Source organism: Purpureocillium takamizusanense, chromosome 6, assembly GCF_022605165.1.
Source record: "Purpureocillium takamizusanense chromosome 6, complete sequence".
NCBI lineage: Eukaryota > Fungi > Ascomycota > Sordariomycetes > Hypocreales > Ophiocordycipitaceae > Purpureocillium > Purpureocillium takamizusanense.
Window position 1 is genome coordinate 2,173,437 of NC_063073.1, and position 23,834 is coordinate 2,197,270.

The following is a 23,834-nucleotide window of genomic DNA, read 5'->3' on the forward strand; positions in this document are numbered from 1 at the left end:
CCTGCCTTGGTACCTTGGTAGGTTAGTACTGAGCAGCCAGCGGACGGGCGTGTAAGGGGGGCTCGCGGGCCGACCGCTCTTGCCTCGACGGGGCTCCTGCTGCTTTGCCCGCGATGGAGGGGCCGGCAAGAGAGGTTTAGCTTGGTTGCTTCCTTCCTCTCCTGTGATGGGGGAGGGCAACTGACAGGCGTCAGTCAGACGAGGGCCGGCCCTCGGGCGGTGTGAAGGAGAAAAATCCCGAAGTATCTACCTACATTAGGCAGGAACGGAGCAGCAGGCAGGCAAGCAAGCAAGCAGGGAAGGAAACAAGGAAATGGGGGGAACGAATGACGGGGAAGGAGGCATGCGGCATCTCGTTTCAAGCAACGCCAAACGCCTCCTCCATGTCGACCTTGCGTGCGCGCTGTCCCTTGGTTTCTGAATGCCTCGCAAGCGACGAAAGTCGCCGATGGCCAACTTGATTGCTGCGCATGCACCTGTTGTGTTCATCTCTACTTAGCAGGTATGTAGGTCTCTTGGCTCTTCTATCAAAGGCTTCTTTCGTGTTTTGTTTTGGAGCACTTCCTTGCCCATTCTTTACCTGATATATCGGCAAATAGGGCAAGTTACTTGCTGCAAGCAACCTGCGAAACACGCCGGTCCGCATCCTCGTTCGAGCAGCTACGCCACCACAATCAGGACGTCTCCATGGGCCACCCACTTCAATGCAACGCCGTAGCAGTCAGGCGGACGCCGTCCCGCGTGGCGACGAACGCACCCCGCGATGAGCTAGAGGCGAAAGAGAATGACGAAACCCTCTCGTTTCGGCGCGTCAGCTCGCAGTGTCTCCAGGACCCCGCGCGCGCTCTCGCCTCGAACACGACGAATGTCGTCGGCTCTGCTGTTCCCGGGTCTCGCCTTTTGTGCTTCAACGACGAATGTCGAGTCGAGCTCGCCGCGCACCCCAGGCGCCAACATCTGCAGCGACTCGCGGTGCAGCACTGGGCTGGACGCACTTTGTTTGGTTCGCCCGTGGCAGGGCTAGCCGGGCGGGATACGGGAATCCCGGCTGCTCATCGCGGACCATTTATGGGGCACGGCTGACTACGTATGCAGTTTCCTGTATTTCGCCTTGAACTCGCCCACCTCCTCACCTTGGAGGGCTGGCTAAAAGCCCGACAGCTGCGTTTGCACCACCGACGACCCCGGTCCCGGTCGCATCGCTGCCGCGTGACACAGAGCCATGATGCTTTTCTGGTCGGCCCTGGCGTCCAAGGGGATGGAGGGGCCCGCTTCCCGCACTTGAAACGCTCGGACTCGCGCCGCCGCCCCTGGCTCAGGTGAGCGTGATTGGCGATGGGCGACCTCAACCGCGATCGCCCGTCTCCATTTGCCGTGGTCACGACCCACGATGTGGACAGCGGGCCTTGAAACCATGTCCGAAACGGGCGGTTCGTCCACCCGCTGTCACCGCCTGCTTCTCCTGCTCATACTGCACAGCAATTCCTCCATGTAGTCTCATCTCAGGATCTGCCAGCACCACCACCATCCTCGACAGCAGCGGCGCCGGGCGTATGGATCCTGGCCGCTTTCCACGGGTGCTGATCACCCGCTTGCCGGTTCGTCATGCCCTGTGTGGCGAGGCTCTGGCTGGGCCCGTCCGAAGACTGCGTTTCAGTGATGACGTGCATATCTATCTATCTGGGCCAGTGACCGACCGGGCACCACTTGCATTCTCTCATCGTGCGGGTGGCTTCCCCTAGCTGTGTCAGTCAGTGAGCCCCTCCTATACATACTTGCCTGGCCCCTCGTCTTGTCATCTATCTGGTATCGCGTGTGGTTTCAGGACCCTCCTCCGAACGTCGGGTCGAAGCAATGAGCAGGAGACTGTCGCCGGCCAAGATATCCCGCGTGCCCCGTCTGTAGTCGAGTATCGCAACGGGTCAACTCGGCGTTGTGCAGCAATTCGCTTCGTTGTCTCGCCCGTCTTCTTGAGCATTTGATCCAGTTGGGGCCTGATAGCCAACAGACATGGTGCCCATTGAACGGACGAGGGCACCTCGTCGTCAACCCTCGGACAACTATGTTCGATCAAGCAACGACAAGTCATTACCGCCGCCGCCTCCTAGCGTGGCTGACATGACAACCGTCCTCATCGGTCCAAAGCAGCAGAGCTTCAAGGTGAATCGCAAGCTCCTCTGCGCCGTGTCGCCCTTCTTCCTCGAGCGGCTCGAGGATCCCGTGGCGCCCAAGCCCATCTGCTTGTGGCTCCCGGGGGAATCAGCCACCATGTTTGCGCTTTTCGTCGAATGGGTACACTCGCCGACGACGTTTCGGAGCTGGCTTGATCACTCAGTGAGCACAGCTCACGAGACGAGCCAGCGAGCATCGCAAGACATACACTGGGCCATCATCCGCTTGCATCTCTTTGCCGCGCACCTCGATCTCTTTAAGCTGCAGGACCTCGCCATGGACGCCCTGCAGGACCTCTACCTCAAATACGACTGGGACGTTCCGCCAAGGCTGGTTCTCTACCTTTACACCCAGTGCGAGGCAATCCAGGCCGTCCGAATACGACGGTGGGCCGTGGCGATGGTGGCCTTCTCCCTCACCGTCGGCCCCAATCAGCTGCTCAAATTCCATCCTCAAGACGCCACGACCTCGGACCCGGCCCGGTTCCGACTCCTCTTCGACACGCTACACGAGTTTGCGGCCGACTACTCCATGCACATGCACAACATGAAGGCCGCCGGGTTGGACGTGCGCTTCAAGAACCCGCAACTGCGCATCTCGGCCAACAAGCTGCGCAACGACCAGCGCCTCTTCGGCTTCAGGGAATGCTCCTTCCACTCGCACAGGGCTGCTGTTGGGGAGAAGCGCTGCCCGCACGTCGCCCCCAGGGTCCGGAGCCGGCATACATCGGAGCTTGGCGCCGCCGCCGCCATGATGGACCACCACTACCAGGTCGTCGATCGGCGAAGAGACGTTCACGCCGATGCGGTTCCGCGGCCGCTATTTTCTAGCCATGGCGAGAATGACGGCCAGAGGCCCGCAAAACCCATGCGGACCACGGCCGCGAGCTCGCCTAGAGATTGATGACGGGCTCAGCCAGCAACAACAGAAACCTGGTGCGCACGCTCTCTGCAGACAGACTGACGCTTGCCTGGACCTGCGCATGAGGGCAGCAGACGACCAGCAAGTATCTCACACGTGACGTGCAATGAGCCGGCGGGTGGTTGGTAGTTCAAACAGTTTCGACGGCAGGGCACTCCTGCATGGTATTCCTGCGTAGTAAGGATAGTACTCGGCATGATGATGATATCCAAGCCACGGGTCGGCGGTATCCATCCGTGGCTATGAATGAACGATGACGCTTTGCACCATTCTTTTCTTCCCTCCTTCTACTTTGTCTCTGTTTCGACAAAGCCCCATCTAATGTACATACTACGACGCCAGATCAGGGGTCGGGGAAAAAATAGCAACAACTGCCTTTGCATCAATCAATCACATTTGCATGCATGTGCGCGGCAGTCACAAATTTAGGTTTTGGTGGGCGTTCATGCGCATACACGCACGTAGCAGCGAAAAGGATTTTTTTCGAGTTTCCCTATGTGCGCTCCCCTTTGAAAGGGGGAGGAAGAGTCGGGCATGTACATTCAATCATCAAGCTCGTGACCACTTTTTCTTTCATCAATATTCCCAAGAATTCCGCAAACCTCCACCGGCCACCCCCACCGAAACAATGGAAAGGAGGGATCCACAGGAGGAAAACAGAGCACAACGACAAAATAACCACCATGATGCCGAGCTGGTGGAGGGGCCAAAAGTAAAAGAAAAAAAAGGACACAACCAAAGGAGGCGCGAGCTCCTTGCCAAAGAGGAAAAGACAAACAAAGACAAACAAACGCCGATACAAGCAAAGGCGACGGCGGCGGCGCTTCGGGCCGGGCGACGGTCGCTGCTGGTCTTTTTGCGCATGAATGAGTGTCTGTGTGTGTATAACCGTGATGGAGACAGCGAGTACGTAGTCAATAGAGGGACCAGGCCAGGTGGCGGGGGGGTAGGGCGGCGCGTCCGTTGGCCCCCCCTATCTCATTTATATATATAAGTCGTCATGCAAGTGGTGTATCGTCAAGTCGTGATAAGATTGTGTGTTTGTGTCTGTTCCCCTTATTGTATACTTGGCCCGGGATGGCCGGGAAGGTGGGGGCAATCTTTGCTCTCTGGTGAGGGTTGTGAGGTAGAGAGAGAGGGGGGGGGGGGTGGGTCTCCATTCGTGTTCGCAAGCGTCCGTTGTGAGAGGGAGGAGGCATACAGCGGCCCTGAAAGAGCCCAGATAAGTGTGAGATTCCGCGCGGACGGGGGGCGGTAGTATTCGAGTTGTATATGAGGTACGCAGGCGCGTTCCTTACGCGGTTGCTGCGACCATGCCTGTAGAGGGCATCACCGAAGGCCAGAGGTCCAAGAACCGACACCCGATCCACGCGGCGGTTCGTGTAAGAGGTGTGAGAGGTGTGTCTTTGTGTGTGTGTGTGCGTGCGTGTGGCCAGGGGCAGGATTGCTGTATATGATGGGGTGGCCGGAATCGAGTCCCGGATGCATACGTGTCGTGTCATGAGCAGTCGTGGATATGTGAGGACATCGCAGACAAAAGAGAGAGGAATAGGGGGCGAGAGTCAGGTGGCGCGTTCACAAGGGCGAGTGAGACCGCCGCTCATGAGGATCCCTCCGACGAAGGTCCTTAAGCCGTTCGTCAATGTAGGCCAGGCGGTTTGCGAGCGATGACGGCTTAGCGGAGCTCGCGACGCTGTCGGCGGGTTGATGAACCGTGGCGAACGGCCGCCGCACGGCAGCAGCAAAGTCTATGACCGAGGTGTTGAGATTTCGACTCGGAAATGAGAAGCTCTGGCTCTTCCCGGAGAACGGCGAGCCTAGACGAGGGGGACCAGCCATCATGAGCGGCGCCAGGCCGGCAGGCTTGGGCATCGACGTGGCAGTGGTGGCCATGCTGTTCAAGGGTGCGGAATTGGATGACTCAAACAGTTCCTGGATATTCGTTCTCGGGACAAACAAATCATCGCCAACGTTGGAGCTTGTGGAGCAGAATTCAGGAAACGACGACGAAAAGGCCGACGCGGAGGAGGAGCAGCTCTCAACAGCGGAGGAAGGGTCGGTCCAGAAGTCGGAGCCGAGACTGGGTCGCTTAGATCTCCGCGTCTCCAGGATCGACTGGCGGGAGCGCCGCTTCTGTGTGTTGGACCGGCTATCATTCAGTCGCACCGGCGATCCGAGGCTGCGGCGTGTGCCCAGCGTGTGACTCTGCCGGTGAGGCTCGGGGCGAGCGCCGAGGCCATCTGCCAAGTTGTTCGAAGAGCTCGGGCCATAGCTCCTTGCCGTGAAAGGAGACCCTAAACGGAGAGCTTGGCTCCGGCCACTAAATGCGTCACGGGCCGGTGGAGTGAGAAGGTCCAGCTCAGGCTTGGGCTGGGAGCTGGTGAGTTGCGCGAGCGGACCAGACGGCTGCATGGAGTCGGCGGTGCACACGGTCAGCGACATGGCCATGTCGGACCCGGAGAATACCGAGGGAGAGCGGAGAGGCGCGGAGCGGCGGTTCCTGACGCGGTTCGCGGTCCTCCCAAAGGGCGTAGGGCTCCGGGCCATATAGTGCGAGCCACGCGATGCTGCGCCGGTGTTGGCCTTGCACATCTCTCGCAGGTGGGCGCGCGTGCCGGCGCAGGTATGGGGCCACTGCACATAGGGCCCCTGCACCTCGGCAGTGGGCGTCGTGCTCCCGCTCTTGGGATCCGCCTTGGTCTGCGGGCGGGATCCCTTCCAAGATCTCTTGGCTTCCCTGGCCACGCGCATGCAGACACCCGAGGGCGGGATGCCGCTCTTTCCAACCCTAAAGGGCGTCACCTTGGGATCTTGCAGGTACATCATGTAAGTCGCCCACAGGTGCTTGCTCATAGCTCTGGTCCACGGTGCCTTTCTGAGCTTGCCGCGTTGCGCGGGGGCTCTGATGGTCCTGTCGAGGTCCTCGGGAGGCAAGAGGTAGGCAAACTTTTCTGCATGCTCCTCGTCGGGGCTGGCGCATTGACTGAAGTCTTCTGACGTCAGGGAATAGCGGCTGAATAGCGACGCGCTCGTCTGGGTTGACCGAGCGGTCGACGGGCGGCTTGATTCACACTCTGGACTTGACTCGACGCTGCTGAAGGCAGCATCTATGGACCAGTCCGGAAACCGCTTGGGCGATAGCGAGGGGATAGCCCGGGGCGCAGGCGTCTTAGGAGCAGAGAATTGCCTGCCGCGGACCTTGTGCTCGACGAAGCCAGCGCCATCGAGATTGCCGAGAAAGGGAACTCGTGGGTAGGCCTCCGTGTCGAGCATGTCGTCGTCGTCGTCGTCGTCGTCGTCGTCGTACACCTGGGGTTCTTCGATGCTGGGGATGGGAACGTCGGCAGCAGCGACGGAGGCGAGGAACTGCTGGGTAGGGGCTGTGCGCTCCGATACCGTCCGCCTCTTGAGGCGAAATCGCGGTCGGGGAGGCGACGAAGGTTGCGGTAAAGATGCTTCGGCGGCGGGCTCTGGGGTCCGGGGCGCTGAAGAATGGCGCAGGCCTCGTGGCCTCGCGGCGTCGAGGGGGTGCAAGGGAGGCGCCATCGCGGGGGCTTGTGGAATGCGGATCGGATGCGCCAGGGCCTCAGGGTCTCTCTCCTCTCTCTGTGTGCGCTTGGGACGCACGGGGTGTTTTAAAAGCAACCACCGGGGAACGCAACAGCACAAAAAAAGAAACCGGTCGACCAGACGTGTCTCGGTTGCTCTTGTTCGTGTGCGGGTACGAGTCTCGTCTGGCTCCGGACCGACCGAAAAAGAAGTCTGTCGCAGACGAGACGGACCGTTGGTCTCAGGCGTCCTGACCGACAGCGATACTAGTAGCGGGCGCGCGCGCGCGCGACTGTTGTGTGTTTATGCGCGCGTGAGCCGACGGGTTACTATCGCGGCACAATCGTCGCCGTCGCGGTCGCGGCCGTTGTCGCGGTCGCGTGGAAAGAACAGAGAGTGTTGCGCGGGGAGAATGATGGCTGGGTGTTGCTGGATTGTCGGGAAAGGGGCTGGAAGCAAAGCGTCGTCGCGGCAATGAGGCAAGGAAACTGGGCGTCGCGAGGTCGGATCGTCGAGCCGTCGCAATGGTCGTCGGGCAGCTGCAGTGGCAGAGGCAGACAAGACGAGGTCGCTCGCTGTCCGAAATGTAAGGGACGGTCGGCAGCTGCAGGCTGCAGGCTGTCCGGGCCGGTCGCGAGACGCTCAGAGGGGCCAAAAGAAGGACTGGAATGAAGATGGAGGAGAGGGTTTCGGCCGGGGGGTGTGCGAGGCGGGCCGGATTGTCAAGTATGCACGGGGATGGGGGGGGGAGATGGCTTGGATGGATGGGAGCGACAAGAGACGATGGGCAGCGAGAGGGGGGGGAGGGGGGCGGGTGGCGCGGACGACCCTGCTGGGCCTGCCGACGGGCGGTGGGTGAACGGACGGCGGACGGCTCTTGTCGAGCGCCTAAAGAAGGTCAGGGAAGGCACGGCCTGGTGGTGGGGGGTGGTGGAAGGTACTTCGTAGACAGTGGAGGTAACCTGGAACCCTGGCCTGGCTCCAAGCCGGGGGAGGGTCAGGAAGGAGGGACTCAGGAGGAGCCGGGGGGGGAAGAGGATTCTCGCTTTCCCCACCGCTCAGGCCCTGCAGTGGACGAACAACAACAAAACAGAGCGACGAGGTTCTAGGCAAGGCAGCGAGAACAGAAGAGGACAGCACAGCACAGCACAGCGCACAGTACGAGCGCAACAGGGCAGCAGATGCCGCAAGGCGGGGCGGCGAAGCGTATGGCCCGGGAATCCTCAGACGAAGCCGGACGGCGATGATGAGCTGGACGAGCAAAGGACGCGATGCGATGTGCATGCGATGCGATGCGATGCGCTGCCGTGGGCGTCGCGCGCGCTGGACGGCGGAGCGGGCGGAGAGGTGGGTGGATGGATGACTGGATGGATGGATGGATGGGCGGATGGATCCTGGAGCCACCCCCAAGGTGCTGCAGCGAGCTAACGGCGCAGGCCTGCGGGCCCTGGAAACCCGACTGAAGCGCAGCCCAGCCACTCCACTGGGGGGGGGTTCCACTCGGGTCCGCACACGCTGCTCAGCGCTGCTGGACAGGACAGGACAGGACAGGACAGGGGGGGCCTGTTTCGGTAGGTCGTCTGGGCTGCTCTAGGTCTGCCTTGGGGTAGGTTGGCCTGGTGCTGGCTGCTGCTGGGCCGGCACAGGCGAGGAGGAGGAGGTGGTGGTGGTGGCGGCGGCGGGTGGTGAAGGGGAGGGGTGCCTGCCTGTGAACGAGCAAGCTCCAAAGCAGTGGATGAAAGAGGTGCGGTGTGAGAACGCGAAGCGTGAGTGAGTTTGGATGGACAAGCTCCAAGCGTTTCGATGAAAGCTGTCTGTCGTTCGCCGAGAGCTATTACTCGCCCGGACTAGTCGTCGTCGTCGTCGTCGCGGCCCGCACACGTGCGTCGTCCCCAGGCCGCCGCCGCCGCCGCCGCTCTGCTCCTAGTACTGATAGTAGAACCGACGACGCACCCCGTGCAGCCAGACGCACGTACCAAAGCAGATGCGTGCGTGCGTGCGTGCGCGACGAATATTGGCGTCGACAGGACAGACGGGCGGGCTTGTTATTGCCGGAGACCAAACGCACCCACCTCGGCGGCACACTGTCAAGGTGTACGTTGCAGATCTGTCTGTCCCTGCGTGATGGGACGAGCTTCTTTTCCAAAGACCCCAAGCTGTCTGGCGGACGGCGTAGAATTCTGTCTGGCACGTCCCCGTCTCGGCCACAAACGCCGCTGGCGTGGGTGTGCTCTGCGACTGCCACGCCCCTCCAACGACTCGACTCGACTCGTGGTGAACGAGGCGAAGCGCTTCTTCGCCTTCGCCTTCGTCGTCTTCTTCTTCTTCAAGACACACGCTGCTTTGCTGATGACCAAGCGGGCGGCTAGCCGACCGGTCGGTCCCGGACCTGAGACCACCACCCCAACCAAGCACGTTGCCTTGCTTTGCTTTGTGGCCAGTACGTAGCAACCGCAGCCACCACCACCACTTACTACCATCTATCTGCCTTTGGAGGCTGGGGAGGGTAGTAGGGGTGGTTTGGGGTGTGCGTGTGCGTGTGCCGGGGGCGGGCCAAGTCCGTGTGCGTGTGTGTGTGTGTGTGTGTGTGTGTGCGACCTTTGCTGCCGAACCTTGTCACGGGTGCCGGTTGATTCGACAATGGACGCAACGCAACGCAACGCAACGCAAGGGCTCCGACGAGGTGCGATGGGACCGTGGTGTGTGACGAGATGCGTGCGCATGTGCAGATGCGGTGTGGTGTGGTCTGGTGTGCTGCGGTGCGGTGTGCCCGCGGCCCAGAACAGGAACCTGCCCCCCTGGCCTGGCCTGGCCTGGCTGGGGAGACGGACAAGACGGGGGGAGGAGGTTGGGAGGACGGGAGCAAGCGGGAGGACGAGGTCAGATGCCCCCCCCCCAATACCCAAGCCTGCCTGGGCACCAGTAGAGAGAGTCACAGTCCGCCCACGAGATGATCAGCAGTAACGAAGATATGCTGCTGCTGCTGCTGCTGCGGTCGGGCGACAGGCAACAAAAGACGTGGGAAAATCTGCCCGTTTGTAAGAGAAGGGCTCGCAACGACAATAGGTAGAAAAAAAGTTGTCGTGTCCAAGTCTGCTTTCCAACGGCGGACATCCATCCAGCTCTCAAAAGATCGCAGCGCATTCTGGAAAGGGTTCGGACACTTTTCCCGCTCCTCTCCCCAGAAAAAACCCTGGCGCCTCTGGCCTAGCAGCAGCGGCAGCGGCGTTGCTCGTCGCCGCGTGCGTGCGTGCGCGCGTATCATCAGGCGGGGGAGCAGGATGCGAACGCCTCTCTCGCTCTCTCTCTCGCCACCGACGACGCGTAAATGGACAAGCGCGTAACTGACGCGTCTCGACGCGTTGGAAGCGAGCGGGGAACAGACACGAAAGAGAGAGAAAAAAAGGACGAAAAAAGCAAGACGCTTGTGGGGTTCCACCCATCCACCCCATCCATCCATCGACGTGCCTGAACCACCCAACTCAACTCAACCAACCAAACCGACCCCTGTACACAGACAGACAGACATGCAAGCCTGCATGCTCCTCGTCGCGCGCGGCATCGAGTCCTCCTCCCACCATAGGCGCCTGGCCTCGCTCCCCAGAAACCTGGCGTGCGTGCGTGTGTGTGTGTGCGCGCGCGCGAGCGTGTCTGGCGAGAAACCTGCTGTGTGGGTGGTCCTGTCCCCGACAATGGTCTTTGCGTTGGGTGGAAAGGCACGAAGAAGAGGCACACAATGAATCCATCATATGCAGACGCGGAGCCGTCCCGGACATCCAGTCCTTTGGATGGGTGATAGAACGTACATACCAAGTTACCAAGTATGTAGTTGCGGTAGTACAGTAGGTACAGTACCCCCTCGATAGTCGAGGCGGGCTGGAGGCATCGACGGATCCAACCGTCCCCGGCCGAGCCGAGCCGTCGCAGCAAGCAACAGGACCCGTCGAGCGTTGTCGCGCCGCGTCTCGCTGCCCAGAGCCGGACGACCAATCACCCAGGGGCCGGGAGAGGCATACTAGAGTATAGATGGTAACCGGCTGGTCCGACGCGAAGCAGCCGCGGGCGGCGCCCCTCGTCCATTCTTATGGCGTTTAGACTTTGTCGTCCGGGGGGGCGCGCAGCGACAGGTCACCGGGGCATACTGTAAGTCGACTGCCGCCGCCGCCGACGACGTGTAACTCCCTCCTCCTCCTCGTCATAAACGCGACCTGCTTTGTCATGAACGCGACGGGGGGGGCTTTTGGGGCTGAGAAACACGGGGAATGTCAGCCAGGCCCCCCTTGCTTCGCTGGTCTCGCATGGATGACAATAGCTCCCACGAGGCTGACTACAAGCCGTTCCAAGTCGATGATGACGTTTGGTCCCATCTCGACTACTAACGGACTGCTACAATGCCGATGCCGATGCCCATGTTTCACCCTTTCTTTGGCAAGACCTACCCTCCCTCCCTCAGGAAAGCACAATCAATGTACGTATAATTTACATCACCCATCACATCACCCCTCCAACCCCTCCCCATCTGCCCAACGCTCCGTCGTGGGGTGTCAGGCCCGCAACACACCTCATACCCGTCGGAGCGGGAAGGGCAACCCCATCTCGTGCCGCAAAACCGGCATGTGTGTGGGTTCGTCATTCGTACCAACGTCGAGATGGGCAACAACCACCCGTTGATTTTATTCCCACCGCAGCCCGTACGGAATCGTTTCCCTTGCGTGAAGCCAGGGTTGGAACCTATTGTGGGTGGTCATGCACGCACCCACGGCAGGCAGGCAGGTTGGCGGACAATCAAGTCTCATCACTCCATAGCGGCCCGGCAGATAATGGGGATCCTTCCTCTTCTCTCAGAGTCCGTCCGACTCTAACATGCCTCACAGTATAATATACCTATGTACAGTATACTTCGTGCTGGTAACTAACCGTGGGCCGGGGGAAAGGGGGGAAGCAACATTGGGTTTCAATGAGGCGTCGACAATAGCGGCCATGTTTCCCCTTCCGCATCATCCCCTCGTTTGGTTTGACCCTTTGTTGAGCAACGACCGTCGACAGGCAGCTCTCGAGCTTTATCACTGACGACGCAACCCTTGTTGGGGAAGGACCGTGCGGGAAGCAGCAGCAGCAGCAGCCGCACCACCACCCTTATTATGACCCCCCGCGCTGTAAGCCAAAAAAGTAGGGGATGGGCTGCATCTGCATATACACGCTGCACTCCGCGCTTATTATAGTGTTAGCAGCACAAATAACTGCTGCTGCTGGGATATCCGGGCGATCCCCGGGCTGCGTGTGTGTGTGTGTGTGTGTGTGTGTGTGTGATGCGGAGTACTTAGTACTAGATGTATGTGCAATATGCGTGTAGCGCCGACCCAAAGGACGAAACGAGAAACGGTTCCCGGACCGGGAGGAGCCGAGCCTGCGCGGCGCGTAACTTGATACATACATCTACCGACGAAGTCGGTACAGTTACTATGTATGCTCTTTTGTTGTTGTTGTGGTGCGTAGGTAGCACTTGCAGGGCCCGGCCCCAGCAGATCAGAGGAACAAATGTGCAAGCAAGCAACTGTCTGTCTGTCGCTCGTCTCGTCCCTGCATCGAGGGACTGGCTTAGTATGTACCTTATGCAACCCCCTCACCTACTCACATCAACCCGCCCGTATATGTCCTGTCGCTTGCGTACTTCAATACGCATCACCTACTTAGCCCGTATGCCCTGCATACATACTTCATGCGTATACTATCTACCCCCAAGGCACGCACCTCGTTCGTTCGTTACATCGCAGACGAGAAGTACATAGGTACACTGCACATGCTTCATGCGTAGGTGCTACCTTACATACCGTGGTGGTCCCCTCCCAGCCGCGCGCGCGCAAAGGCTACCTACTACCTATCACCATACGGTCTCTCACGCCATCTTGCGACGTGAGCACCCGAGAGACACAGAGAGAGAGAGAGAGCTTGTCAGCCTCCCTCCCCAGGGAACGACAAGCGCATGTTTAGTAACCTACCTACCACAGCACATTCGACCGATTCATCATCACGCCTGCAGAACTGCCTGAGCCCCTCCCTCCCCCTCTCTGCTTTCCGAGCTAGAGCTTCCGAATGGGAAGCGAAGGGTATAACCGCAACTGCACCTTGGTATCCGTACCACTTCCAAGACCAACAAACGCTCAAGCGGTATGAGTAATACTAGGTACGTAGTGCATCTATACGTAGATTGTAGTTTGTAGATTCTATAAAGGACCAGGGTCCGGTCCATCATCGCGCCTCCCTCCCGATCCAACGCCTCGTCTTCACCACCAGGGCCAACCGCCCCAGGGAGGCGATACTGACCATCCCGCTTCCCCTGCTCCGGAACAGTAGTACCTCTGGCAATCACCGCCGTCTTTGCATTCGGAGCAGAGCCATGTTCGAGTCCATATTCGTCTTGATGTTCGTGAGCATAAATATCTATCCGTTCCCAATCCAAGAGCAATGCTGGCTTTTATCCAACAAAACCCGGCGGCTATAGCCGGGTCAATGAGAAGTGAAAAGTCGTCGGCAAAAAAAGGTCCTGACGGGGTATACAACGCCACACAGTCATCAGCGGCGGAATCCACGACCAGGTCGTCCAAACTCCCGCAAACCCCCCCCTTACAAAGTTTGAAGCGCCCGTTTGGGCAATCCAACACGCTTCCTCTTCGCACACGACACTCCGACATGACGAAAAACGCAGTCCACGACCACTCAGCGGAAGTAGCACACTTAGAGGAACCCCGGCAGCCGCCGCTCGTCCCAATTCTGGTCTTGGGCGCCGCCACCTCCACCGCCATTACCATTTTGGGCCCCGCCGCCTGCGTTCAGGTGAGGAGAGTGAGAGTACGTCGACAGCGATTCGTGGCCGCTAAAGGGGCTCCCATTGACGCTGGACGGGTCCATAATGGCATCAAAGCCCATCTGCCCGCCCATCTGCGGCGTCCCGACGTTCTGCAGGCCCAAGGCGTTCAGCTGCGGGAAAGGCTCGAGCTCGTTGTCGTTGATCGACATGTACTGGGCATTCTGCTGCGGGAAGGCCTCGGACACAGCCCCATGCGGCAACCCCTGCATCCGCTGGTTTGCCTCGAAGCCTCGGTTCATATGACCAACGCCCAGCCCAGGCTGCTGCAAGCTCTGTCCAATGTTGCCGTACTGAGCCGAGTAATACGCTGCATGTTGCGCTGGGTACTGGCCCGGCGGCATCACCGGATACATAAACGGCTGTCCCTGGTTTCCAAAACCCATGTGGCCATGACCTGTGGCGAACTGCTGCTGTTGTTGTTGCTGAGCCGTCCCGGGATATTCGATCCCGGGAGAGGTCTGAGCTGATGGCGCTGGAATCATGGGTCGGGGTGGGGGGTCCTGGACCGGGCTAATGATCGTATCGGCCGCCAGCTCCTTCGCCTTGGCGGCCACCAGACGGAGCACCGGTAGAGAGATTTGCTCCATGTGCTTGGCAAGGTGGACCGTGAGCTTCTTCCACGTCGGGAACACCTTGCCGCAGAATCGGCACGGTTCCTCCTGCGGGCGCGTCGTCGTCTCGATGTGGCACAGTTCCACCTTCTGCCACGTCGGTTCCATTCCGCCCGCCCTCTTCATGGCCGCCTTCGTCTTGACCTTGGGCTCCAGGAACTTGTGCTCGCGGACAAGGTGCTGTAGAAAATTGTCTCGCCGGTAGCAGGTGTGGCGGCAGTCGTCAACATCGCACGTCCACCACTCCAGGTGACGATGACCCTCGTTCTCGTGGCGCACCCAGTCGGCCTTGCGCTTGAATATCTTAGGGTCACGGCACTTATCCCAGGTGCACGTAAACGGCTGTACGTCCTCATGCACGTGCTTAGTCCAATCCGACGGCTTCTGGAACTTCTTGCGCTGGTAGCAGAGTTGGCATTCAAACTCGGCGGGCAGGTACAGAGTGGGAGGCATGGGGATGTCCTGCGGGAAGCTCTCCTGAGTGATGGCGCCCTCTGTGGGCGTACCATCCTCCGGGTCGTCCAGGCGAGTCGACAAAGGGTCGAGCCCTCTCGGGTCTCCTCGTGAGTCCAGGATATTGGCAGAGCCTCCCATCGCCATGCAGAGAGACCCACACGCACAATTCGCACCGAGGCCCAGGTGCTTCACCTTGGCATTTAACAGGTGCTTATACCTGATGATCTGCTGGTGCGCGATGCGGTCGACGAGGTACCCATGCGTGGTCCCCAGGCCGGGGTTCAGTGTCATGACGTGCTCTCGGAATCCGGCGAAGTTGGGCGCGATATCGTCTATGATGTTTGGGTTTGCTTTCATGTCGCTGTCTTCATAGAAGTCGTCATCATCGTCATCATCGTCGTCATCTGGGTTGGCATGGCTCGCCCTACCCAAGGCAGCAACTGGTGGCCCCCCAGACTTCTTCCATAATTCGATTACACTCAAATTCTCCGTAGGGGTCGGCTTTGGCGCTTCCGATTTGCTTCGAGGCCGTTTGCTGAGGGTATTCCGCACGCTGAGGCTACTGGTGAGGCTGTTCTTGGGCGAGGCCACGGGCGTGGCACCACTGATGGAGCCACTTCGCGAATGAGTGGTTCCGATTGAGGCAAAGTTGTGCGCCATGTGGACGAGCGCAGTATTGATGCTAGGTGTAGGCGGTTTCTTGCCCCAGCTGGAGGTCCTCAACGGGGGGGACAAATGGGGGGTGCTGTCGCGCTTCCCTTGAACCTGCGGCTCAGCTTCGTGCTGGGGGGGCGGATCCTCGTCCTTCGCGCCACGCGAGCGACTGCGGGAGCGCTTACGCAAGGAACTGGCACTGGGTCTCCTGATGAGGCCCCGCAGATCCTTGAGCAGACTCCCAGACCGGTTGATCTTGTCGCCACCGCTGCCCCGACTCAGCGACAACTTCTTTAAGAAGCTTCCGCTTGTAACGCCTTCGACATCGAGATCAAAAACGCTGGGATGGCTTCTGCGGCGCGTCCCCCAGGTTGCTGATCGAGAGATGATGGAATCGTTGTCCCGACAGAGCCTTTCGAACCTCTCGATAGCCGCCTGAGACGACTGTGGCTGGTGTCGCCCCGGAGAGCCCCTGGTGATCTGGTGAAGAGTAGGCGCATCCGCCCAATTGCGATTCGCGGCGATGATATCGCGGTCGATGTCATTCAACTGGCCGCCTCCGCTCTCGTTGTAGTACGTCTGGCCGGGAACAAAGCGGTTCTCCGTTGTGTCGCCGAAAGGAATCCCATCATTGACATCATAGCGCGCCTCATCGATTGCTTGAATTTCCTCTGCAGACTTCTCTCCCGGCGCAGAAACATCGTCGAGATTATCCGAGAGCCACTTGCCCACCTCTTGGTTGCGTTCACTTGTTCTCCTTCCTTTCATGATTTCGTCGATACTAGGCACCTCCTCAGTGGGACGATTCGTAGGGTCTAGGCCACCTCTTCGTAGACTCGGATCGCTATGCCACCGATCCAGAGAGTCGCGGTGCGCGGGTGTGTAGGGCGCATCGTGGGCGGATGAGATGAGATCGCCGGCAGAATGAATGCCGCCTCGTGCGGTGTTGGGACTATCCTCAAAGGAGCGCTCCACAGTGTGGACCGGGACATTGTCATCCTTGTCCCAAATAGAAACCGTCACTCTCGGACTTTGGGGGTTCATTATGACAGGGACAGGTGCCAGGCCGTCCTCGCTCGTCCTGTTGCTACCACTATGGCTCGGGGTGAAGTCGGCTGATGCAATGACGACCGGGGCCGGCTTGAATGGGTTCTGGAGTTGCTGTGGAGAGATGGAGTCGGGGAGACGTTGGGCGATTGAGTGTGCGACGGCAATGTCTCTGCGCTCGCCTGGCGGCGACGTGGCGGGAACGGAGGCCGTACGTGTTGGGGTCAAGGGATACAGGCTGCTGCCGTGGTCAACTTCATGTTGCGCTTGGCCAAGTGCAGTCTCGTCGGCGAGAAATGGGGGATTGTTCCAGCCGGTCGGATCGTCAAGGAACGAGGGCGTTGTGCCGGCCTCGACGTTGTTGAAGTCGGCGCCGAAGAAGGGGTCCTCGTCGAGATCGCTGAAGTCGCTCGACTGGTAATGACCCGGTGTGGTGATGGACCCGGCGGGAGTTTCAAACTGGTTGGTCGTGGGCGAGGCTGAATCGATGTTGTGAAGCGGAAGGGAGGCGTGTCCGACGGAGTGAGGGTGATGATGGGCAGTGGTCGGCGGGGAGAGATTGCGGGGTTCTAGAGCCTCAAGTTGGTCGAGGTCCTGGCTGCTCAGAGATCCGGGCGCGGGGGCGAAGGCGGAAGCCATGATGGCGTCCGTCACGAGGAGGAGCCGATGCGGGTATATATCAAGAGGTAAGACGAGCGGATGAGGTCCGAAGCGTCAGTCAGACGGCGGGTGGATGCGCAGCGGAAACGACCAGAAGCGAGGTGAGGTCACAGCGGGCCGGGGAGCGAGCAGCGAGGGAGGCGAGTGAGTGAGTGCCTGGCAGTCCCTGCTCGCGGCAAGAGGATAGGTAAAATGGCAAGCAGCAGCAGCAGCAGCAGCAAGGAAACGAATGCTGGGGATGAGGCAGCCTGGCAGATGCCGGAGCCTGGCTGGGTACCTGTGCCTCAAGGATGGGAAAGAGGGCACCGGTGGACGGCAAGGCTGCCTTGGGGGGGGGGAGCGTCGCGAGACAAGTGCGCCAACAGGTGGATGCGGATGGTGTCGTGGAGCAGGGAGAGAGAAAGGGCTGAGGTTGGCTGTGCGTGGAGAAAATGCACGTCGTCGGCGGCGGATCGAAGGCGCTTATTACTCGTGGCTAGCGAGCGGCGGCTGGCAGGGATTGCGATGGCGCTGGCACACTTTGATCGAGGGCAGCGCAGCTCGTCAATCGTCCACTGCGGATGTTGGACTCGGGCGCCGACGAGCTCTCGGTCGCTTTGCGTCCGTCGCGACGGGCTGGCTGCAAGCCGCTCCTCGCTGCTGTCGCAGTTGCTTCGATGTCAAACAGCTGGGATGGGCCACTGGCAGTGGCTTCGGCTGGCGGAGACGTGCGCACGGCACAACGATCACTAAAAAGGATCGTTGGTTGTCGCCGACGAAGCCAATGTATGGGCCAGTCAGTTCTGGTACAGAGTATGGACTGACCGCGCTGCCTCCTGCCGACTGTCAAGGCGAGGCAAGGCGTAAAACGGAGGGACGGACTGGCGGGCCGTCGCAAAGTCAAGGGACACGGAGCCGCGTGGGAGCAGCTGGAGACGGAAGGACGCGGGGGGGGGAGGGGAGGGACACCAGTCTCGATTGCCACATCGACATGAGGCTGCGGGAGTCTAATAGTGGCTGGAGGCCCCCTCTCCCCACACAGACAGACAGAAAGACAGAACAGACAGGGCAGACCAGACAGCAGACACACCACTGGTCTCTGGCTCCTAGGCTGAGGTTGGTTGAGCACTTGCAGTCGGAGGTGGTGTGAGCGCGTGTGGCAGGGCAGGGCAGGGCAGACGCCCAAAGAGGATGAAGCCCAGGCTCGGGTGGCTGCTGGGCCTCCAGCCACGGCCCCCCATTTGCCCAGGATGACAGGCCGGCCGGCCAGCTAAAGTACTGACTTCGATCGCGCGACACTGCTACCGGCCAAAGATGTTGGCAAAAGTACCTCTGGCGCGCCTGCAACCCCACGGAGATACATCTTTATGTGTCTGGGCTCCTTACTTGACGGGAACTTGAGGCAGGTGCAGGCCGCATGACAAGTGGCGGGAGAGCGGCCTTGGCCCGGCCGGCTATTGGACGACCCCTAGGCGAGATGGACAGACGGCAGGCACGAGAAGAGGAATAACAGCATCAGCAGGAGCCAGCCCAGCTCAGTCGAGTCGACGGCGGGCAGGAGCAGCTGAAGGGCTTTGCCAACATTGATGGCAGGCACGCGCCGTGGTACCTTGGGCAATGCGTACTTCGTATAAGGGAGCACACACTGGGTTGGACAGACCTACTAGGTACCTAGGTTGCTAGGTAAGCACACCTACTTCGTCGTAGCAAAATACCTACCCGTGCTCCCCTTCTTCGTAATACCTTACCTATGATTGCCTCTTATCTGACCGTCCAAATATCAACGCGCCGGTAGTCTCGAAGCTCTAGTCGACCCTTACCATCATTTTTCTTCGAATCCCGGTTCCAGCCCTCTAGCAACAGAGGGCTACCATGTGTGGCCCTAGGCCGTTTCGCCAGATGCCCTTTCTACCTTCAGACATACAACAGGCGCCGACGTCGTGCTCCAGAGGTCAGTATCATGCTGCTCTACTCTCGGCGTGCCGCGCTGGTTGCGTTGCGTTGCATCGCGGCCCCACCCAGCTGAACCGCCGTCAAACAGGGCATCCTAGTGCAGCAGCGACATCGCCAGCCCGCGCCAGCCGACAGAGGAAGCACACAACCATGTACTCACATAGCTCACCTGCCCCACGGCGAGTCGCGGCGCTGCAGGTGCTACGTACTGCATGCTCGGGCTTTGATGAACAAAGACGTGCGGTAACCTAAACCAGGTGCCAGGCACAGATGTCTGCCCGGCTTCAACAAAGCCTGCCCGAGCCTCAGGCAACCGAATCCAACGAGGCGGTGGCTTGGCTTGGCTTGGTCGCGGTGAGCAGCAGGCCTCCATTCGGGGTGGCTTTGTTGTTCTCGCTGGAGGGGTGTACTAACGCCCTCGATTACCATGCTCGTGGGGCTGAACGAACCCGCCCACAAGTGTGCCTGGCTGCCAGACCAGAACGCCTCGGACGCCCGAGGCCAAACTACCCACTCGCACGTGCAGATCTCGAGTCCACCAATGCCCCTCTCTCGCCCAGCCTGGTTTGCCTGCCCGTCTCCGCTATCCAGGGCAGCAAGGCGTTCTCCAGGTCAGATTCGGCGCCACAGGCTTCACAGAGCCTTGCGGCACCCATGACGATGGGTTCGGGACTTGGGGCCAGGCAGCCCACAAGAAGCGTACACAGACAGACGCATGGGGAGGAGCCAAGGTCCGGAGTATCGCTGAGCAGAACAATTGCTCGTCCCTCATGTTGGCTCGACGTCAGTCATGCAGGCAGGTCCGGCAGCTCACACACACAGACGTACAAGCAAGCACCTTTTGACTCGGGCAAATATTAGCCGACCGTCTAGCTTGCCAGGAGCGGCATCCTCCGCTAGTATTTCGTACTCGTCTTGCTGTGATTTGTTTGGCCCCCTTCTGGGTGGTTCGATGACGAACAAAATCAATCGGCTCGTCATGGGCATTGGACAGCCTTGACCCAATCAAGGCCCTACCTTGGACGTGGTGGAGGATAGGTCAAGCAAGTGATGGAGTCGGCACGAGCCACTGGGTGTTTGATGCTCACTGCGGCTGACACGACGTACCGATACGGACCGGCTGCCACCAGTTGAGAGGCGTCTCGATGAAGGGGAGCCCGACGATCTGCACCGTCTGTTGTCTTGGCACCCTCTGCTGGCACTTCATCGCAACGTCTGGAATGAGGAGACTCAATCGCCAAACTACGTCGCAAACCTCGTCTAGTGGCTCGACGTCGAGTCGCGACGCTACTTGGTGCATATGCCCGATCGGTTGCTGCAGCCTTATGGGCGGCGCGTTCCGGGACCGGTGAGGCTGGGTACTTGCGGCAGCGGCACCAACTGCGCAGAGTCGCAGACGCAAGGCACACTGCCCGCCGTCACACGGCGCAAGGTTTGGACCTGCTCAGGGCATGCAACGTAGGGGCCAAGCACGCCCTCGCTCGAAAAGGCGATGCTGCAGCGATGGGAATCTGGGGGCGGCGAGCCAGTCTAGGTTACGTCGGGTAATCCGCCCGCCCGCCCGCCGCCATGATAGGGCGCGCGCCATGAAGGAAGCTGCCGGACGGCAAGGGAAATAAGCAATGCCACCATGCAGGGTTGCTGATTGAACCATGTCATGGCTTTGCTTCCAACTAACTACTGCGTAACTTTGTTACTGCTGACGAGTGCCCATGCTTTTCTCAGTGCTTTGCACATTGTAGGTACTACTTGGCGGTAGGGCTTCTTATACCACATGAATAGCCGGCGGACCAGGACCGGGGCACTAATGAGGGAGCCGCTCCAGCACCGTGCCCCTGCTCTGCTTTGAGCCTCCAACTGTTCCGATATGCCTGGCCTGCAGGGCTCATGTATGTAATTGGTACGTACGCAGACATAAGTTGGGTGCTTGTTTGCAATTTTCCGCCCACAGGGCAACAGCGGACTTTACTTCAAGGTAGCCACATGACGTCCTTGCTTGCCAGAGATGCCATCCATCGTCTAGGGGCTATGGGTATTGTGCAGCCAGCATGTGCAGCACCTAGGACTGTGGTGAGTCGGTACCCAATAACATGAGCTGGGGAAGCTCTTCAAAGATTTAGTTTTTTCTTCCTTATAAAAAAAGAACAAGCGTTGTGCATCACTCTTTGTTACTAGAAGTGAGGTCTTCGGGTCGAGGCATTGCGTGCGACCCCTCGGCGCTAGGCCCAGAGCGGGACCCGTTTGGTGGCGGGCGCGACGCAAAATGAGAGCCTGTGAAAGAAAAAGGCTGTGAGCCAGCGCCAGCGTGCGCCCCGAGCGGTCGACCTCATCATTCTTAACCGCCGCCACTGATGTGAGAGAGAGAGGGTGAGGAACCCCGCCCACGACAAGAGCATCACCACCACCACCACCATTCACCTGTGACGATACACGCACAGCACTGGACCGATACGGACGACCACCACCCACGGCGCGGCAACATCAACAACAACAACAACAGCGACAGCAACACAGAGCGCGCGATGCCCCCCCCCTCTGACGGGTGACAGCCTCTTCGCCGGATGGGGCACGGGGGGGTGGTTGCCCGCCCCCGACCTTTGACTTGACCCTGTTGACTTCTTTTGTTGCAACTGGAGTTGAAGTCGACTCGAGGAGAGGGCGTGAGAGGACCGCAACCACAACACAACTAAGCTCTTTATTTGTCCGCGCTCGCTCGCTCGCTCGCTTGCGCGCGAGGCGAGAGGAGCCCGCTCATCACCCGCCATGTTCCAGGTCCGTTTTCCCACTTCCCCCGCCCCCATATTCCCGACACCCTCGCTGTCTCTGTGACGGACAACCGGGCGCTTTCGACGGGCGTCCAGTCCAGTCCGTCTCACCATGCCCGGTTGAACAAACGTTGCTTATTGTTGATGTTGATGTTTGATGTTTGATGATTTCTTTTCTTCTTTCCCTGTTCATTTTTCATAATGACTCTGAGAAGAGAAAGAACAAAGACAAAGAGAGAGAGAGAGAGCCCCGTCGCTGACCCGTCGTCTGTGTGTCATATATTAGCCACATCCCGAGGAGCACCTACACCTGCGACTGCATAGGGCGCGGTCCGTGGTGCTCACGTCGGAAGAGTGAGTTGTCCCCCGACCCCCCGACCCCCGCCCTTTTCACCCTTTTGTTCATGGTGATGATCATGGTGCACGGTGGTGGTGGTGGTGGTGGTGATGATGATTACGACCAAGGGGGCGGCAGCCCAAGCGGGCAGGCAGGCAAGCGATAGTAAAGGGCAGGCCTGACGATCGTCCCGTTCGTCCGTCCGCCCGTCCCCCTCAAGCATTACGTAGTTAGTGCTCGGGGTCGTTGTTACACACACCCATTGACTTCATGCATACACAACACACCACATATACATCCCATACACACATACACACATACACCGTCCACATGATATCCACATCCCACGCATCCCCCCTCCCCAAAAGAAAACCAAGTTTCATATACCAAAAAGAAGAAGAAAGTAAAAACAAAAGGCGTTGACATCAATATCTCCAGGCTCGTCGAAATCCGCGCCGCCCAGCGCACCTTCGAGGGCGCCTACATGCGCACCGCCCTCGGGCAGTTCTCCTTCGCCCTCGTCGTCCTCAAGATCTTCACCGAGGAGTTCTACGCCATCGGCGCCCTCTTCGCCGCCTACGGCGCCGCCGTCCTCCTCGTCGCCGTCCACCGCCGCTACCAGGGCCAGCGCCAGTTCTTCACCCACGAGGGCGCCGACGGCGTCGCCCGCCGCCGCTTCAAGACGAGCGGCGACACCGTCCTCCTCATGACCGCCCTCAGCCTCGCCGCCTACGCCACCCTCCTCGTCCTCACCTGGAACCTCGTCTGAGCTTGGCTTGGCTTGGCTTGGCTTGGCTCACACCGTTGATCCATCTAAAACCCCCCCTCGTGTTACGCGGCTTCTCCTGTTGCCCTTCTTTCATGGTGGACAGAAAGGGGGGAAGGGGGGCAGAGGGGCTGGGCCATTCTTCTCGTATTGGCTTCGTTCCGTCTCGCGCTGCACGCCCTCGTGGGAGGAAACTCGAGACTCTGCCGTATCGGAGCTGCACTAGTAGGGCTCTACCCTTTGTCCTATTATTACTACCACCAATATCGTGTACCACCACCGCTGTTTCCCCTTATATATATACCTATACATACATGTGCCGTGAGAACTCTTGTGCATAGGTCCAACTCGCCGAGCTTGAAAAAACAACGCCCACAGTTTTCAACGCCAATATGATGATGATAACCGCCTCAATTTGCCAGTTCTGCCGACACATGGTTGGCACGGCTTTTCCGCACGCGTCTTCTGCCTCCCAATCCAACACCATGCATTATCCACCAAACAGAAAGCACTTTTCAGCTGTCATATCATATCGCCCCCCCCCCTTAACCCTGCAGACATCATCAACATGACTCTCTCCACCCAGCATCCTTCTACACTGCCGTATATCCCTTCTACTCGTCTCCTTCAAAATTCCTGATCGACCTTCGTCAGGTCTTACCCACAATGCTTAACGCAGGGCTGCGCGCCTGCGAGGAGGTCCCCTTGCGCCTTAGCAACAATGCTGTTGCACCGCCCGCCATCCATCGGCGCACATGCTTCCCCGCGCTTAATTATTCATACCATCAGCCCATCCATAAAAAGAAGTCTTGAGGAGAGTATTCGGGTTGGCAAGATATGAATGGGGTATGTGGCGTCACGTTGCAGGCTGATAGGCGGAGTTTGCGCGGGCCTCAACGGTCTTGCGTGCGGCTCATGCCATTCATTGAAGAACGCATGGCAGTCCTGTCTCTGTCTCCGGTCTTCAGCTAAGCTTTTGCTTCCGCGGCTCAGACACGGTCGGCCCAACATGTGTCAACGGCGACTGTTTGCGCGAAGGTATCCATCCTCTCTCACGGCTTGTTGGCTCGACTCCCGTCTCCGCCAACCAAGGACG

The 23,834-nt window shown here is 59.5% G+C and overlaps 4 protein-coding genes across 4 annotated transcripts; 2 read left to right on the top strand and 2 right to left on the bottom strand.

The window, feature by feature from the left end:
- The first annotated feature begins 1,637 nt into the window (after nt 1–1,637).
- On the top strand, nt 1,638–3,465 carry JDV02_007152 (uncharacterized protein). The gene has a single exon (XM_047988619.1). The coding sequence runs from the start codon at nt 2,011–2,013 to the stop codon at nt 3,073–3,075; it is 1,065 nt and encodes a 354-aa protein (XP_047844617.1). The 5' UTR covers nt 1,638–2,010; the 3' UTR covers nt 3,076–3,465.
- Nucleotides 3,466–3,556: 91 nt separating this feature from the next.
- JDV02_007153 (uncharacterized protein) lies at nt 3,557–7,348 on the bottom strand. The gene has a single exon (XM_047988620.1). It carries the CDS (start codon nt 6,637–6,639, stop codon nt 4,669–4,671), a length of 1,971 nt encoding a protein of 656 aa, XP_047844618.1. The 5' UTR covers nt 6,640–7,348; the 3' UTR covers nt 3,557–4,668.
- A 5,485-nt stretch (nt 7,349–12,833) lies between these two features.
- On the bottom strand, nt 12,834–17,796 carry JDV02_007154 (uncharacterized protein). Its single transcript, XM_047988621.1, has one exon. The coding sequence runs from the start codon at nt 16,915–16,917 to the stop codon at nt 13,378–13,380; it is 3,540 nt and encodes a 1,179-aa protein (XP_047844619.1). The 5' UTR covers nt 16,918–17,796; the 3' UTR covers nt 12,834–13,377.
- Nucleotides 17,797–21,633: 3,837 nt separating this feature from the next.
- On the top strand, nt 21,634–22,741 carry JDV02_007155 (uncharacterized protein; the record flags this gene model as incomplete). The annotated part of the gene is made up of 3 exons (XM_047988622.1): nt 21,634–21,642; nt 21,922–21,989; nt 22,411–22,741. 3 exons carry the CDS (start codon nt 21,634–21,636, stop codon nt 22,739–22,741), a joined length of 408 nt encoding a protein of 135 aa, XP_047844620.1.
- Nucleotides 22,742–23,834: the final 1,093 nt, after the last annotated feature.

Excerpts from the sequence above, each read along its gene's own strand:
- JDV02_007152 (XM_047988619.1), top strand. The coding sequence starts at position 2,011 with ATGGTGCCCATTGAACGGACGAGGGCACCTCGTCGTCAACCCTCGGAC.
- JDV02_007153 (XM_047988620.1), bottom strand. The coding sequence starts at position 6,639 with ATGGCGCCTCCCTTGCACCCCCTCGACGCCGCGAGGCCACGAGGCCTG.
- JDV02_007154 (XM_047988621.1), bottom strand. The coding sequence starts at position 16,917 with ATGGCTTCCGCCTTCGCCCCCGCGCCCGGATCTCTGAGCAGCCAGGAC.